We start from the raw sequence: 18702 nt of genomic DNA, 5'->3' as shown, positions 1-18702 counted from the left end.
CCTCTCCAGGTGTAAAGGTGCTGGGTTTTGTATGTATTAATGTATGTGTGTTTTTAATGTGGAACTGTATTCTTGAGCTGCACTTCTGCCTGTCGAAGGAGAATTTCTGTCACTGTGTGACGGACAATAAAGCTATCTTGAATCTTGAATCTTGAATCTTGAATCGTTTAACCTCTCCTAACATGATTTAATGTGAGATGAGTCCTAATGTGATATGAGTCTTAATGTGATATGAGTTGTAATGTGATATAATAATAATACATTAGACTTTTATAGCGCTTTTCTAGACACTCAAAGACGCTTTACAAACTGAAAAGATCGAGTAGTAATAATAAAAAGAAACAAAAAATAAATTAACTTAAGTATAGGGGCCTAATTAAGATAGTGCTGGGGACACATGGGAAGGGGAGGGGGGGAGAGGGTTAACTGGTGAAGGCGAGCTTGAAGAGGTGGGTTTTGAGGGCCTGTTTAAATGTTGGGAGGGTCTGATGTGGTATCTGATATGAGTTGTGTGTCGTCACAGTGGTTAACCAGCGTGTCGTCTCTCTCCACGCAGGATCACAGACAACTTGCTTGCGATGGCGAGGCCCTCCACTGACATCATAGAGAAGTACAGCATCATAGAGCAGTTTCAGAGGTACGCTCACATGTACAGTTCTGCCTGTTGAGGAAATCATTTAACCCACTAACAATGAGTGAAGATCCTTATTTCATATATATGAATGAATGAATATATATATATATATATATATATATATAATATATATATATAATATATATAATATATAATAACTAACTAACTATAATAACTATAACTAATATAATATATATAGTGTGTGTGTGTGTGTTGTGTACGTGTGATTGTGTGTGTGTATGTGTCTGTCTGTGTGTGTGTGTGTGTGTGTGTGTGTGTGTGTGTGTGTGTGTGTGTGTGTCTGTGTGTCTGTCTGTCTCTGTGTGTGTGTGTGTATATCATATATGTGTGTCTGTCTGTGTGTCTGTCTGTGTCTGTCTCTGTCTGTCTGTGTCTGTGTGTGTGTGTGTGTGTGTGTGTGTGTGTATGTGTGTCTGTGCATGTCTGTCTGTCTGTCTGTCTCTGTGTGTGTATATATCATATCTGTCTACTGTTTATCGCCCCCCCCAGGTGAGGAGAGGTCTTTATTTAGCCGGTGGTGGAGGAGGTGGTGGAGGAGGTGGAGGAGGAGGTGGAGGAGGAGGTGGAGGTGACACGCTGGCAGAGAGGTGACACGCTGACAGTGACATTTCCCTCCTGTGCTCCTGTGCTCAGGTGCGGCCTGCGGACGGTGATCAACCTGCAGCGCCCGGGGGAGCACGCCAGCTGTGGCAACCCGCTGGAGGCCGAGAGCGGCTTCACCTACCGCCCCGAGATCCTCATGGAGGCAGGCAGTGAGTCCCCCCGCCTTCCCTCCCCCCTCCCTCCCTGTCCTCTGAGGCACCAGCTAGCTAGTATGATTAATTGATCAGATGCAGGGGGCGGCTGTGGCGCAGGAACAGGAGGTAGAGCCTCCGTCCGGCGTCTAATGATCGCATGGTCGGCAGATCGGCGGTGCGAACCCCCTCATCCACTAGTACCAACGTGTAGCGTCCATATTAGCATTAGTGCCAATGGAATAATGACTAGTCGTTTAGGATTTACAATCCACACTACCTGAATCTCACTCTTCATGTTTTTCCTCTTCTACATACTAAGGGGTTCTACATGTGTTAATCGCTGACTTCCTGTGCTTAACAAGCCCTCTGGAGACCTGTTCCATAGCTACATACAAGACCTGCTGGGCTGGTCCTTTTCCATTGATACCTAACAAGGCTGACAGTGATTTAACACTGTCCCTATCTGGTGTTTAGACCACTGAGCACACAATTCTTCAAGGTCCTATTTTATCAATATTTTTGTACAAATAGTGAAAATACCACCGTTCATCCGCGATCAGACTTCAATTCAAAAGACTTCAGTATCAATAGAGTGCAAAATAACAGCATCTGCACACTCAAACACACACAAAAACAAAGTTTATTGCAAGCTTTCGGTCATAGACCTTCTTCAGATAATATTTTTGTCACAGTGTTATATTGTATCAGGAAAGGTAACATTTTCTAGTAGAATGATTTAGAGTAATAAAAAAAAAAACTTTTCGTTTCAGTCTATTTTTACAACTTTGGATGGAAGGACTATGGAGTTGCGTCTCTCACTACAATCCTGGACATGGTGAAGGTCATGTCGTTTGCCATCCAGGAGGGCAAAATGGCTGTCCACTGCCACGCCGGGCTTGGAAGAACAGGTTCGTAAACGACAGGATTATGTAAAGAAAGGTTCTGCCTCCCGTCAAAGTTTGTATTTATTCCCTGTTTTACTTATGGGGGTAGTGGTGGTCTAGTGGATAGTGAGTTGGACTGGTGATCGGAAAGGTTGTGAGTTCAAATCCCGCCTCAAATCCTGCCTGAAACAACACTAGTGTGTCCTTGAGTAAGACCTGGGAACACCACCACTAGTGTGTCCTTGAGTAAGACCTGGGAACACCACCAGTAGTGTGTCCTTGAGTAAGACCTGGGAACACCACCAGTAGTGTGTCTTTGAGTAAGACCTGGGAACACCACCACTAGTGTGTCCTTGAGTAAGACCTGGGAACACCACCACTAGTGTGTCTTTGAGTAAGACCTGGGAACACCACCACTAGTGAGCCCTTGAGTAAGACCTGGGAACACCACCACTAGTGAGCCCTTGAGTAAGACCTGGGAACACCACCACTAGTGTGTCCTTGAGTAAGACCTGGGAACACCACCACTAGTGAGCCCTTGAGTAAGACCTGGGAACACCACCACTAGTGTGTCCTTGAGTAAGACCTGGGAACACCACCACTAGTGAGCCCTTGAGTAAGACCTGGGAACACCACCACTAGTGTGTCCTTGAATAAGACCTGAGAACACCACCACTAGTGTGTCCTTGAGTAAGACCTGGGAACACCACCACTAGTGAGCCCTTGAGTAAGACCTGGGAACACCACCACTAGTGAGCCCTTCAGTAAGGCACATAGCCCTCAGTTACTCCAGGGAGAATGTCCCTGTAATCTTAAATTGTCGCTTTGGATTAAAAGCGTCTGCTAAACGGCAGATTCTGTTCTATTCTAAATTCTATTCCTTGTCGTCGATCCGTCCTGTTTCCCGCAGGCGTCTTGTTGGCCTGTTACCTGGTGTTCAAATCCCGCATGAGCGCCGACCAGGCCATCCTGTTCGTCCGCGCCAAGCGGCCCAACTCCATCCAGACCCGGGGCCAGCTGCTCTGCGTCCGCGAGTTCGCCCAGTTCCTGGTGCCGCTCCGGAGCGTCTTCTCCTGCGCCGAGCCCAAGGCCAACGCCGTCACCCTGTCCCAGTACCTGACCCGCCAGCGCCACCTGCTGCACGGCTACGAGGCGCGCCGGATGAAGAACGTGCCCAAGGTCGTCCAGCTGGTCTGCCGGCTCCTCCTGGACGTGGCGGCCGACCGGCGGGCGGCGGAGGAGCCGAAGACGCCGGAGATCCCCGACCTCCTCGCGGCCGAGGTGGAGAAGACGGTGTCCCAGCAGGCGCTGCAGCAGCTGGGGAAAGAGATGAGAGTGAAGGGCATCCCCGCGCCTCTACCGCCCCTCCGCCGCCACCACCACCGGCCCGGTCCCCCCCCCGCGGAACACCCTGCGACGCCCTACGACGACCTCCTCCCTAGCGACCAGGCCCTCCTCAGCCCCCAGAAGCCTCTGCAGTCGGGGAAGAGGAGCCTGAGCTACAGCGACTCTGCCCTGTACAAGCTCGGCCCGCGGCGCGACCCGGCGGGGAGCCCGGCTCTGACCGCCGCCAAGCCTCCGGGCGACGACGACGACGACCCGCTCAGCGGCAAACACTTCCTGTCTCAGAACAACCTGGCAGCCGCCGGCCCCTCCTCCTCCTCCTCCTCCTCCTCCTCAGCGTGCCCGGTCCACCTCCCCCCCTCCGCCTGCCCCGTCCACCACCCCCACTACCCCCCGCCTCAGCACCTCAGCAGCAGCAGCCCCCCCCAGCACGACTCAGGTTTAGCAGGATACCAGAACAGGGAAGAAGGGAAGGAAGGAAGGAAGACCGGATCCCCGCTGTCTCAGAGGCGGAGGTACCTCCACGGCCAGCGCAGCGTGTCCTTCGGCTTCTCGGAGGACGGCGGGAGGAACGCCAGCTGCAACGCCGGGCTGTCGTCCTCCGTCAGAGCCGAAGGCTGCGGGAGGGTCACCCCCCTGCAGGGAGGCGGCGGGGGGGAGAGGAAACCCTCAGGAGCGGACGTGTCTTCGGTGGTGAGAGCCGGTGGTGGTGGTGGAGGCAGAGATGACACAGAGAGGTCGTCCGAGGTCCCTCTTCCTCTCGTCACACTCCAAGCAGAGCTCTCCCTGGAGGCTCGCAGTCTACTGGTGGCCAAAGCTCTGACCGTGGACCTGGACGACGAGGAGCTCAGCTGTAAGGTCTCAATGTGGCAGGTAGGGCTGGTGCTGTTCACCACTATGATGGTGATGCGTTGAGATATGTATAACATGTATCATTCGTATACTATGCACTGCCAGTTGAGTGGGCTCACCACCAACACTGAAGCTTTATTTGATAAACCTTAACAAGAGACCGATGATGGATCGATAGGGATGTGACGATACACTCAACTCATGATTCGAGAGTATTTTTTATACAGTATTTTCTTAAAGAATAACTTTTTTTATTTCTGAGGTAGTAGGGTATAACTGCAAAACGCAAACTATGCAATGAATGAATATTTCCTTTTCTTTAGGCCTATAATGAAAACGAAAGCGAAGTCAAAAGTAGATTGCGCCCTCTGCTGTTTAAAAAGTGTACCACGATTCCATTTCTCATCTCATTGATTTGAATCGTCAGATATTTGTATGGATAATTAACTGGTGATGCATCGTTACATCCCTATGGATGGATCATAGTTTGTTTGTTTGTTTCTTAGGATCCCCATTAGCGAATGCCATGACATTAGATAGTCTTCCTGGGGTCCAACACAAAAATACATATACATATACATAGTTGAGGGTGTAGCTGTTTGAGGGTGTAGCTGTTTGAGGGTGTAGATGTTTGAGGGTGTAGATGCTTGACGGCGTGTCCTGTTGCCCTGCAGACGGAGCTGAACTCCCGGGAGGGGGCCTGGGAGAGGCTGGGCCTGGAGCGGGACCCCCTGGTGCTCTCCGGCCTGATGTGGTCCTGGCTGGAGCAGCTGAAGGAGCCCGTCATCACCAGCGCGGACGCCCAGGCCCTCAGCGAGAAACACTACAGCCCCGCGTACGCCCTCAGCTCCCTGGAGAAGGTAGGGTAGGACCTCAGCTCTCTAGAGAAGGTAGGGTAGGACCTCAGCTCTCTAGAGAAGGTAGGGTAGGACCTCAGCTCTCTGGAGAAGGTAGGGTAGGACCTCAGCTCTCTAGAGAAGGTAGGGTAGGACCTCAGCTCTCTAGAGAAGGTAGGGTAGGACCTCAGCTCTCTAGAGAAGGTAGGGTAGGACCTCAGCTCCCTGGAGAAGGTAGGGTAGGACCTCAGCTCTCTGGAGAAGGTAGGGTAGGACCTCAGCTCTCTGGAGAAGGTAGGGTAGGACCTCAGCTCTTTAGAGAAGGTAGGGTAGGACCTCAGCTCTCTAGAGAAGGTAGGGTAGGACCTCAGCTCTTTAGAGAAGGTAGGGTAGGACCTCAGCTCTCTGGAGAAGGTAGGGTAGGACCTCAGCTCTTTAGAGAAGGTAGGGTAGGACCTCAGCTCTTTAGAGAAGGTAGGGTAGGACCTCAGCTCTCTAGAGAAGGTAGGGTAGGACCTCAGCTCTCTAGAGAAGGTAGGGTAGGACCTCAGCTCTCTAGAGAAGGTAGGGTAGGACCTCAGCTCTCTAGAGAAGGTAGGGTAGGACCTCAGCTCTCTGGAGAAGGTAGGGTAGGACCTCAGCTCCATGGAGAAGGTAGGGTAGGACCTCAGCTCTCTGGAGAAGGTAGGGTAGGACCTCAGCTCCCTGGAGAAGGTAGGGTAGGACCTCAGCTCTTTAGAGAAGGTAGGGTAGGAGACCTCAGCTCTCTGGAGAAGGTAGGGTAGGACCTCAGCTCTCTAGAGAAGGTAGGGTAGGACCTCAGCTCTCTAGAGAAGGTAGGGTAGGACCTCAGCTCTCTAGAGAAGGTAGGGTAGGACCTCAGCTCTCTAGAGAAGGTAGGGTAGGACCTCAGCTCTCTGGAGAAGGTAGGGTAGGACCTCAGCTCTCTAGAGAAGGTAGGGTAGGACCTCAGCTCTCTGGAGAAGGTAGGGTAGGACCTCAGCTCTCTAGAGAAGGTAGGGTAGGACCTCAGCTCTCTGGAGAAGGTAGGGTAGGACCTCAGCTCTCTAGAGAAGGTAGGGTAGGACCTCAGCTCTCTGGAGAAGGTAGGGTAGGACCTCAGCTCTCTAGAGAAGGTAGGGTAGGAGACCTCAGCTCTCTAGAGAAGGTAGGGTAGGACCTCAGCTCTCTGGAGAAGGTAGGGTAGGACCTCAGCTCCATAGAGAAGGTAGGGTAGGACCTCAGCTCTCTAGAGAAGGTAGGGTAGGACCTCAGCTCTCTGGAGAAGGTAGGGTAGGACCTCAGCTCCATGGAGAAGGTAGGGTAGGACCTCAGCTCTCTGGAGAAGGTAGGGTAGGACCTCAGCTCTCTAGAGAAGGTAGGGTAGGACCTCAGCTCTCTGGAGAAGGTAGGGTAGGACCTCAGCTCTCTAGAGAAGGTAGGGTAGGACCTCAGCTCTCTGGAGAAGGTAGGGTAGGACCTCAGCTCTCTGGAGAAGGTAGGGTAGGACCTCAGCTCTCTAGAGAAGGTAGGGTAGGACCTCAGCTCTCTGGAGAAGGTAGGGTAGGACCTCAGCTCTCTGGAGAAGGTAGGGTAGGACCTCAGCTCTCTGGAGAAGGTAGGGTAGGACCTCAGCTCTCTAGAGAAGGTAGGGTAGGACCTCAGCTCTCTAGAGAAGGTAGGGTAGGACCTCAGCTCTCTGGAGAAGGTAGGGTAGGACCTCAGCTCTCTGGAGAAGGTAGGGTAGGACCTCAGCTCTCTAGAGAAGGTAGGGTAGGACCTCAGCTCTCTAGAGAAGGTAGGGTAGGACCTCAGCTCTCTGGAGAAGGTAGGGTAGGACCTCAGCTCTCTAGAGAAGGTAGGGTAGGACCTCAGCTCTCTGGAGAAGGTAGGGTAGGACCTCAGCTCTCTGGAGAAGGTAGGGTAGGACCTCAGCTCTCTGGAGAAGGTAGGGTAGGACCTCAGCTCTCTGGAGAAGGTAGGGTAGGACCTCAGCTCTCTGGAGAAGGTAGGGTAGGAGCCCTCAGCTCTTTAGAGAAGGTAGGGTAGGACCTCAGCTCTCTGGAGAAGGTAGGGTAGGACCTCAGCTCTCTAGAGAAGGTAGGGTAGGACCTCAGCTCTCTAGAGAAGGTAGGGTAGGACCTCAGCTCTCTAGAGAAGGTGGGGTAGGACCTCAGCTCTCTAGAGAAGGTAGGGTAGGACCTCAGCTCTCTGGAGAAGGTAGGGTAGGACCTCAGCTCTTTAGAGAAGGTAGGGTAGGACCTCAGCTCTTTAGAGAAGGTAGGGTAGGACCTCAGCTCTCTAGAGAAGGTAGGAAAGGACCTCAGCTCTCTGGAGAAGGTAGGGTAGGACCTCAGCTCTCTGGAGAAGGTAGGGTAGGACCTCAGCTCTCTAGAGAAGGTAGGGTAGGACCTCAGCTCTCTGGAGAAGGTAGGGTAGGACCTCAGCTCTCTAGAGAAGGTAGGGTAGGACCTCAGCTCTCTAGAGAAGGTAGGGTAGGACCTCAGCTCTCTGGAGAAGGTAGGGTAGGACCTCAGCTCTCTGGAGAAGGTAGGGTAGGACCTCAGCTCTCTAGAGAAGGTAGGGTAGGACCTCAGCTCTCTGGAGAAGGTAGGGTAGGACCTCAGCTCTCTGGAGAAGGTAGGGTAGGACCTCAGCTCTCTAGAGAAGGTAGGGTAGGACCTCAGCTCTCTAGAGAAGGTAGGGTAGGAGACCTCAGCTCTCTAGAGAAGGTAGGGTAGGACCTCAGCTCTCTAGAGAAGGTAGGGTAGGACCTCAGCTCTTTAGAGAAGGTAGGGTAGGAGCCCTCAGCTCTCTAGAGAAGGTAGGGTAGGACCTCAGCTCTCTAGAGAAGGTAGGGTAGGACCTCAGCTCTCTGGAGAAGGTAGGGTAGGACCTCAGCTCTCTGGAGAAGGTAGGGTAGGACCTCAGCTCTCTGGAGAAGGTAGGGTAGGAGCCCTCAGCTCTCTAGAGAAGGTAGGGTAGGACCTCAGCTCTCTAGAGAAGGTAGGGTAGGACCTCAGCTCTCTAGAGAAGGTAGGGTAGGACCTCAGCTCTCTAGAGAAGGTAGGGTAGGACCTCAGCTCTTTAGAGAAGGTAGGGTAGGACCTCAGCTCTCTAGAGAAGGTAGGGTAGGACCTCAGCTCTCTGGAGAAGGTAGGGTAGGACCTCAGCTCTCTGGAGAAGGTAGGGTAGGACCTCAGCTCTCTGGAGAAGGTAGGGTAGGACCTCAGCTCTCTGGAGAAGGTAGGGTAGGACCTCAGCTCTCTGGAGAAGGTAGGGTAGGAGCCCTCAGCTCTCTAGAGAAGGTAGGGTAGGAGCCCTCAGCTCTCTGGAGAAGGTAGGGTAGGACCTCAGCTCTCTAGAGAAGGTAGGGTAGGACCTCAGCTCTCTAGAGAAGGTAGGGTAGGACCTCAGCTCTTTAGAGAAGGTAGGGTAGGACCTCAGCTCTCTGGAGAAGGTAGGGTAGGACCTCAGCTCTTTAGAGAAGGTAGGGTAGGACCTCAGCTCTCTGGAGAAGGTAGGGTAGGACCTCAGCTCTCTAGAGAAGGTAGGGTAGGACCTCAGCTCTCTAGAGAAGGTAGGGTAGGACCTCAGCTCCCTAGAGAAGGTAGGGTAGGACCTCAGCTCTCTAGAGAAGGTAGGGTAGGACCTCAGCTCTCTAGAGAAGGTAGGGTAGGACCTCAGCTCTCTGGAGAAGGTAGGGTAGGACCTCAGCTCTCTGGAGAAGGTAGGGTAGGACCTCAGCTCTCTGGAGAAGGTAGGGTAGGACCTCAGCTCTCTGGAGAAGGTAGGGTAGGACCTCAGCTCTCTAGAGAAGGTAGGGTAGGACCTCAGCTCCCTGGAGAAGGTAGGGTAGGACCTCAGCTCTCTAGAGAAGGTAGGGTAGGACCTCAGCTCTCTAGAGAAGGTAGGGTAGGACCTCAGCTCTCTAGAGAAGGTAGGGTAGGACCTCAGCTCTCTGGAGAAGGTAGGGTAGGACCTCAGCTCTCTGGAGAAGGTAGGGTAGGACCTCAGCTCTCTGGAGAAGGTAGGGTTGGACCTCAGCTCTCTAGAGAAGGTAGGGTAGGACCTCAGCTCTCTAGAGAAGGTAGGGTAGGACCTCAGCTCTCTGGAGAAGGTAGGGTAGGACCTCTGCTCCCTGGAGAAGGTAGGGTAGGAGCACCTTCACCTTCACTCTACACTGGCTTCCTGTTAAGTTCAGAATAGATTTCAAGATCCTTCTGCTTGTTTATAAAGCTCTCACTGGCACAGCACCAGAATATCTGAAAAGACCTTTTGCTAGCATATCAGCCCAATAGAGCTCTCAGGTCTTCTGACGCTGGTTTTCTCTGTGTACCACATGTACAAAAGAAGAGATTTGGTGAGGCTGCATTCTCATGTTATGCACCCAGATTGTGGAATGCACTGGCAGCTTACATGAGGGATGCAACCTCAGCAAACATGTTCAAGTCAAGACTAAAAACCCATCTTTTTAATATTGCCAAATAATTAAATTATGATTATATAATGATTGGAGCACTTTGAGCTGCAACGTTTGCAAGAAAAGTGCTATACAAATAAAAAGTTATTATTATTGTTATTATTATTATTGTTATCCAGCAACATCAGGGGGCCGTTCCACTAACGTTGATTAGTATATCTGCGATTAAAATAAATCAGGCGATCAGGCAACTCGGGATTGGAATTCAAGCCTCAGGTGATTCCTCGAACGAGGATCAGGCTTGTGTCATGAGTGTTCACAGAACACCGGCTTAGAAATCCTCGATATGGGCGCGTGCACGCAGACATAAAGAGCCCCGAAGAGTCAATCTGTCGAAATGAAGATACTCCACTCTGCAGGGGTCCTACATTTGCGCAGCATTCCGAATTATTGATCTTTATGAAGACGGAAAAATAAGATGTAAAATAGTGCAATACTGCCGCAATTAACAAGGCGAGGGAAATGGTTTGGCAAGAAATTGCTGACCGATTAAATGCGTAGGTCATACTAGCCCCAGTTATTGTTATATGTTCATATTTAATAAATGAATATTTACTACTGTGGTGATATCAGCAGCAGGCTACAAGCCGTCATATCGTCACAATGGCCTAGTGCAGGGGTGGCCAACCAGTCGGAGACTAAGAGCCACAAAAAATTGTTGGGGTACCAGAAAGAGCCACATCATACATGCGGGCTCACAAAAGCGCTCATTCACACACACACGCAATACATTTCCAATAGGCTATGAGACCAGTGGTGTCATTTCAGCAAAAGCCAAGGTATGGCAAGGTCTGAGTGGGGGGGTTAAAGGGGGGTTTCCCCCCTCTGTGGATTTTTTTTTCAAAACAGTTGTGCAATAGTCCATTTTGGTGAGTTGTTTCTATACAATTTACTTATGTGACATTAAGGTAATGAATAAAGGAAACAACTACAGTATGCAGGTAGTAGCCTACATCTTTCCTAGCAGGCAGACTGGTTCAATCTCCTTAGAAACAAAAGCTATTCTTAACTCTAAACGAACTGCACTGTTAAAACGCTATATTTAGACCTCACCTGTGTCCCTGTCCCTGTCACCTGTTTAGACCTCACCTGTGTCCCTGTACTTGTCTCTGCTGCCCTTTGACCAAAAGAGGTCTTTATGTCCATTTTCCTTTTTTCCCCTGGCATATTTGTTTTACCAGCTCACCTAGTAAAAGTGAGACGATTGATAATATCAAAAACATGCTTGCACACACATATAACTTACTCACACACAAGTCAGTGTTACTGGCCCCAATTTGGTACAATTATTACTGAAATTATTGAGAATAGAGACATTGTTGACATACGTAAACTAGCTCTTGTAATCTTTAATGTTCGCTAACTAGCGAACTCACTAAAATAACATTAGAACATGTTTGTACTGACAGAACATGACATGAACTTGTTCATTAATATGTTACATTTGAACCAACATTATGTAAATTGCATTTATACCGTTTGTTTAACACACCTGAATGAACGAGAATCGTGGACAAGGTTTTAACATTAAAGTTATTCGTGGCTTGTTTATTGAGGAACCGATGTCCCGCTCCAGTGTTGCCAGATAGGCCTACTTTTGGTCACTCTGGACGGGTGGATTCGGCAGCTTTTAGACTGGTTGGGCTTGAAATTGTCAATCCCGTCTGGCAACCCTGCGCTCCACTACAGCGCTTGGCTAGTGGGGTGAGATGGAGCCGGGAGGTTTTGAGTTACCGTTGTGTGTAGCCTAGTGGAAAAAATCACCAAAATGACTAAACGTGTTTCAGATTATTTTTTAAAAATGTTAAGCCAGGTATGGCGAGTGCCATGAATTGCCATACCAAAACGACGCCTATTGAGACACAGAGAGCGAACCACGCACTTTTAATGAATGGATTAAAGAGCCGCACAGAGACAGGCAAAGAGCCACATTGGCCACCCCTGGCCTAGTGGTATCGACCGCTGCCATAGTATTTATTAGTCATTTTAAATCGGTGGTTCAAATCCCTCTTCAGACACACTTTTTACTGCATTTCGTTGTCTGAATCTAATCTAAAATCTCATCTAAAAAAGTATGTAGGCTATAAAATGATGGTGCAGGCCAATTTAATAGAACTGACACGATTACAATGGTGTTTGAAGCCTTTGCATGAAGGCTTCGGTTAAATGTAAAAAATAAATAAATAAATAAATCGAGTCTCGAACTCGCAACCTTAACCACTGCGCCAGCCAGACCGCTGTAACAAATGCAATGCAAGTTGATAGACATACCTATTTATTTTATTTTATTTTTTACACTTTTAATTTATTTATCTATCGATCTATCTATCTATCACACTTTCAAAATATCAGGTTATCTATCACACAATCAAACTATCTAATCTATCTATCTCGTGTGAAGTGGGAACTAATATTTCCTAAAAGACACTTGAGGAACTGTCGTTCGGGATGTAGTTTCCGCCTGTGAGCCTTTTTTGACGCACGCATTACCTTAGCCAGCCTCTTAGCCTGCTCGCGACCAGATTAACTCGGGAGGCTAGGTTGCATAGCAACCAAACAGCTAATTATTTGAGCCACATTGATGGAATCGAACGCAAGATAAAATTATCGCCGATTAGAACATTATCGCGGATTAGAAGATAATCGTGCTTCGTGGAATAGGGCCCAGCTCAGCAGAGAGGGACGTCGCTGTCCTGAATCCTTCTGTGTTCTCCTCAGGCAGCGCTAACCCCCCGTCCACAGGCAGCGCTAACCCCCCGTCCACACACAGGCAGCGCTAACCCCGTCCACAGGCAGCGCTAACCTCGTCCACAGGCAGCGCTAACCCCGTCCACAGGCAGCGCTAACCCCCCGTCCACAGGCAGCGCTAACCCCGTCCACAGGCAGCGCTAACCTCGTCCACAGGCAGCGTTAACCCCGTCCACAGGCAGCGCTAACCCCGTCCGTCTCCCGTTGCCTATCTCCTCCAGGGACACCGGCTCACGCTGCTGTGCATCCTGGACTGTGCCGCCCGTCTGCTGGCCGTGCCAGGGAAGGAACCAGGGAAGGAACCAGGGAAGGAACCAGGGAAGGAACCAGGACAGGAACCAGGGCGGGTACTAGGGGATGTGGAGGCAGACATCGTTGACCGTACAATAAGGGCCATTACCAAGGTGGGTTGGTCCGTTTAAAGTCAGAGACTAATAATTTCAAGAGTATTGTTATTTTCCAAAAACATTGGCAGTCCGCAAAATGTTAATTTTGGGGGGATTTATTTACTTCCTAAAGATTCCCACTGCCTCAGCGAACGACCAGGCTTTGTATAAGACACTGAAAGCAATCCTGACGCCGGTCCTGCGTGAGATGAGAGAGAAAGCCACGGAGGAGAAGGACTCAACATGCCACTGCTCTCACACTTCCTGATCGCTCCCTGACTGGACGGCTGCCGTACGAAGGAGACACAGACTATGTCCTACAGGCCGGGTGTGTTTGGAGAGCCTTGTTCTGACTAGCTACGGGGCGTTATTCTGAACACATTCCCCAGGTGCCGCTGTGTTCGGTTCATGTTTTCGTTGTAACGCTTTCTTACAGACGTGATGTGGCTCCTGCATCAAGCTTTCCTTGTTTGCAGCTTATTTATGATTGTTTTTGTTTTTAACGAAGAACTGCCATACGTATGTTTACGTGCCACGATGCCCAGTTTGGACATGTTTTATTTGTCATAAAGTGTCTTCTAATGTGTTGTGGAATTGTATGTTACATTTATTATTATTATCTTAATGTTAGTTACTTTTTGTCAGAAATAAGAAATGTTTGTAATGTTATTTCAACTTGGATTTGAAACATGCTTTGCTCAGCTCAGAGCTGAAGAAAAACACTTATTTATTATACACATTTAATATAAACCAAAACATGTTTTCGTTATGTCAAAGCTATGTCTTATTGTCTTATTTATTGAAATCTTCTAACTTGAATAGGAGGAGGAGGAACTAGTATGAACAGTAGAAGAAAGACAAAATGCAAAAAGTTTTGCTTTGTTTAAGATTATCAGTAAATTAGGTTTCGTTAGGTATAAATGCAACTTGATGCTAATTTATTGTAATGCAAATTATACGGCCACAGTGTTTTTGCCTTTTAAGCAATACCGTGTTGTCCTTGTAAAAGACCAAAAAGGAGAAATCTGACTGAAACCACAGATGTACTGTATATGACTGTATGTACTATATACCGTATATGACTTCATAAGATGCCACCTGCCTCTACTTCTGCATTTTGCTAAATGCTCTGCCTCAACTCTAATGGCCTGATATCTGATATAAGCTGCTGTGTGTAACCTGTGTGTGTGTGTGTGTGTTTATTAGTAAGAGTTCTGTGCGTTGTCTCTTAAGAAAACACTGTAGATGAATGAACACTGTAGCCGTTGAGACTCCTCAGTGACCCCTGACCTCATTTGATCACTGTAATGTAACAGGACCAGTCAAACGTTTGGACACGCTTCCCCCATTCAATTGAAATGGGGAGAGTGTGTCCAAACTTTGGACCGGTACTGTCGGTCTAATGGCACACTGACAATGTGTTACCCTGACATCAGTAACCTGCTCAAGCTTAACTAACAGACAGATATGATTTCAAATGTACATGAGACGTTGGTTGTACTGTGGAAACTTTCAAGAAGCACTATTTTTTCATTGTTACGTTCCTTATTGAATAATTAAATGTGCTAAACGTGTTGACGTATGTGGCTCTGAGTCATTTCTGAGCGAGAGAACGATTATGTTCTCTTGTCCGACCCCTTATAAATACCTTCCCTGCATTTCTGTCCTTGGCACTAGTCCTTGAGGTAATAGTAGATGATAGTGTCGGATCATCAGAACTTAACCTTGTAACCCCCGCTACAGAATGCTACTACGTGTTGCTAAGCAACCCTTATGATGACGTTGTTCTTGAACATGCCCAGAGTGTTCTGGCCTTCTGTATCTACGGTTCTAAGCTTTGTGACGTCAGAGTGTTCTGGAACACTGATGCACCCTGTGGGAATTCATACATGACTCACGCATCACTTGTGTTTAAACAAAGTTGTGTGAGGTGCAGACTAACGGAAGCTCTCTCTAAGGAGCTGCCGTGTCCTGTGTGCCTCGACCTCTTCACCCTGCCAGTGTTAGAGCTGCTCTGCGGACATAATTAATGCAAGAAGTGCATCAAACAGACTCTTAGTAATTAGTCCAAAATGCAGCAGCGAGAGTTTTAACCAAAACAAGCAGAAGAGCTCATATAACTCCTATTTTAGAGACTCTGCACTGGCTTCCTGTTAAGTTCAGAATAGATTTCAAGATCCTTCTGCTTGTTTATAAAGCTCTCTCTGGCACAGCACCAGAATATCTGAAAGACCTTTTGCTAGCAGCCCAACAGAGCTCTCAGGTCTTCTGACGCTGGTTTTCTCTGTGTACCACATGTACAAAAGAAGAGATTTGGTGAGGCTGCATTCTCATTTTAATGCACCCAGATTGTGGAATGCACTGCCAGTTTACATTAGGGATGCAACCTCAGCAAATATGTTCAAGTCAAGACTAAAAATGTCCTTTAAATGACTAAATAATTAAATTATGATTATAACGATTAAAGCACTTTGAGCTGCAACGTTTGCAGGAAAAGTGCTATACAAATACAATTTATTATTATTATTATTATCCAACAGACTTTTAGCGCCCAGAACTGCATTCACGCCAGTGAGCAGTTCTTATGCCCCATGTGCAGAACGGTAAGAGAGACTGGTATTTTTTATCCTACCTCTTTTATAACACTGAGAACACTCTTACCCGCTGCACTACTGCTGTTTACAATACTACCTTTGCACATATCATATTTTTGCACATTGCACATACCTCTTTGATATAGCATCTTCGATACATTACATACTGTACATAAGGTACCTTACCTGTACATGGCTCATAACTGTATATACCTCTAAACTACCATACTTACCATACTGTACCTATCTCTATCATTGTCATGTGTTTATATCATGTTTTTATATCACTATTTGCTCTTCTGGCTAGATGCTAAACTGCATTTCGTTGTCTGGTACTTAAAGTTGAATTAAAGTTGGACTGTGAGTTTAACTCACCAACTAGTGTTTTATGTGGTATTTACCTAGCAACAACACTTTGATTGGCTACAAAATTAAGCATAATTATTTATGCATTTTTGGTGTATAAAGTCACCCTTGGCATTCTAGAACGTTAACTGAACTTCCACCGTAGATGCTGAAATAACGTTTGATGGAATCAAAGCCTGAGTGTGCGCGTGACCCCTGACCCTTGACCTTGGGGCCCAAACGGGGGATTCTCTGCCTCTATAAAAGCTCAGCCAATCAGTAGGCTGTTAGTACTTTTCAAATCAAACGAAGACGGACAGCCAGACGGACAGACACTGAATGGCGAATTTAAGGTAAAGATTTGAATGGCCTCATACCCACACCCAACACTACTTCTACTACTAAAGGGAAACAAACAGATATCTTCCACAACATTATCTAACCTTATCTACCTTAACTACCTTATATAACCTTATCTACTGTTTCCTTTTTTCGGGAAAACTTTAAAAAAGGGAAAGTTATCCTCCTCACCGGCCTGCCAGGCGAAGCCAAAACACAAACATATTTATGATATTATTTCATATTTCGCGGGGAGAAATCAAACACAAACTTGTCGAGACGGAAAGAAACGCAGTTTATAGTCTTGAAGGTAAAACATTGTAGGCACATGTATTGTAATGAAGAATACACTGTGAATGAATGTATACATGTATGGCTGCAGACATAATGACATTCTCAGGTATATATATATATATAATATGGTTTATAGTCCAGGCAGAAGGAGATGGGTTATCTGGCGTCTGAACAAAGATGCGTCTCTCACGAGAGAAGATGGCGCAACGATTGTGTTGTTATTCATTAAATGTGACTTAATTGAATTTCTCTCACGTCATTGAATTGGCATATTCACCACTAAACCCGACAAATAGTCATATAGGCGAAAAAGACAAACTCTCTAGGAACGAATGAAATGCCCAGACAAGCATTTAGTCTTGTGGTTGTGTACATTGTCCATTGTGGTAGTCACGTGTAATGTGTGTGTGTGTGTGTGTGTGTGTGTGTGTGTGTGTGTGTGTGTGTGTGTGTGTGTGTGTGTGTGTGTGTGTGTGTGTGTGTGTGTGTGTGTGTGTGTGTGTGTGTGTGTGTGTGTGTGTGTGTGTGTGTGTGTGTGTATGTTGGATGTATTTGACACTGTTGCTGTGAGCTTTTTTTCCATCTGTACCGACAACAAATTCCACCGACCTTGGTCGTGTGGTCATTAAGGTTCATTCATTGAATAACCCTTAATCTAGGCTATGCATAACCCTTAATCTAGGCTATGCATTTATGTCTAACATGCACGTAGAAAGGACTACTTTTTTATTTTTTATTTTTTATTTAAACCGTGGTTAGGCTGGACATTGTCAATCCCATCTGGCAACCCTGTGTGGGCCTTTTTCCTCCTCAGACTTCAATCCAAACTGTTGTTCAGCAGATCATAACTGTCATGGAAAACGAAAACTTGTCAATAACATTCAGCGTTCAGTAACTAGGTTATATAACAGTATATATATATCAGTAACTAGGCAACGGGGCTACTTCTCTTTTGCAGAAATACTAGGAGGGATTTGGCATGAAAGAGGAACGGCAGAAGACCGAAGGTAAAAGCGCTTTAGCTTTTAGAACCTTTATTTATACAGGTAAAAACACATTGAGCCCCAAGGGTTCATTTTCAAGTGTGACCTGTTCACAGGCATACAACAACAACATCCACCACAAACAAAAACAATACAAAACCTGGCCTACATACGGTAGTCTAAAACTAAACTAGAACTACATAGTCTAAAACTAAAACTAGTCTAAAACAGTCTAAGATCATCTAAAACTTTCCGTCACTCTTATTAGGCTACTTGATTATTTGTGTATTGTTGATGTTGTATTTTTATTTTAGTCCTAGTTGTCATGTACTTATACTACCACCTTGTGGGGCATCCGGGTACTGCCTAGTATATATGTATATAACACTGTCCTTATTCACGGCTCTGCTGAGAGGCGTATGTAGGAGGCCTAAGCAGTGCTGTTGGGCTATGCTGTGCACATGATGAACACGTTTCGAATTTGATTTATTTTGAAGGAAACATGGGCCTATACTTTGGATACATTTATGAAATATAAATTGTATAAACTACTACAGTGCTCCTGTCCTGTACTGGTAGAGGCTTTACAGTGTGGCAGTTTAACACCATGGACACATCTTACTGGTTTATAACACCACCATGGACATGAACCTGTTCTGTTCCCAGGTCAGATAGTAATGAACCTGTTCTGTTCCCAGGTCAGATAGTAATGAACCTGTTCTGTTCCCAGGTCAGATAGTAATGAACCTGTGTTCTGATTCCAGGTCTTGAAGTAATGACACGTTGTGGACATGAAGAGGACATCACCAGGTAGGAACATGGGTTTACTTCCTTTTGTGCTAGATTGAAGCTTTGGCCCTAAAGCTGAGATTTGAGCACACACAGGAGGACATGAAGAGCATCGCCAGGTAGGAACATGTTTACGTTATTTCCTGCTGGATTGGCCCGTTGGCCCATTTGCCCGTGTGCAAATATACCTGCAGCCTGCATTTACCTGCACAGTAGACATGTTAGGTTGGCATTTATATAAGATCTATTAGGTTGGCATTTATATAAGATCTATTAGGTTGGCATTTATATAAGATCTATTAGGTTGGCATTTATATAAGATCTATTAGGTTGGCATTTATATAAGACCTATTATGTTGGCATTTATATTTACAGTAGACGCGTTAGGTAGACATTCATATTTACAGTAGACGCGTTAGGTAGACATTTATAT

General features: G+C 47.1%; 1 protein-coding gene across 1 annotated transcript in view; it reads left to right on the top strand.

The window, feature by feature from the left end:
• ptpdc1a (protein tyrosine phosphatase domain containing 1a) overlaps positions 1-12862 on the top strand; it is a gene marked incomplete at both ends in the record, with an annotated part of 20304 nt that extends 7442 nt beyond the window's left edge. The window contains 6 exons of the mRNA XM_080548477.1: positions 557-637; positions 1289-1407; positions 2163-2300; positions 3187-4493; positions 5147-5332; positions 12761-12862. Of these exons, the coding sequence (XP_080404603.1) occupies positions 557-637; positions 1289-1407; positions 2163-2300; positions 3187-4493; positions 5147-5332; positions 12761-12862 (1933 nt within the window). The remainder of the gene's footprint in view (positions 1-556; positions 638-1288; positions 1408-2162; positions 2301-3186; positions 4494-5146; positions 5333-12760) is intronic.
• Positions 12863-18702: the final 5840 nt, after the last annotated feature.

The sequence above is a fragment of the Nansenia antarctica genome, assembly GCF_963989245.1.
Source record: "Nansenia antarctica genome assembly, chromosome: 18".
In the NCBI taxonomy this organism is placed as follows: domain Eukaryota; kingdom Metazoa; phylum Chordata; class Actinopteri; order Argentiniformes; family Microstomatidae; genus Nansenia; species Nansenia antarctica.
The sequence above is the reverse complement of the archived record's forward strand: the minus strand, read 5'-3'. Positions and strand labels throughout refer to the sequence as shown.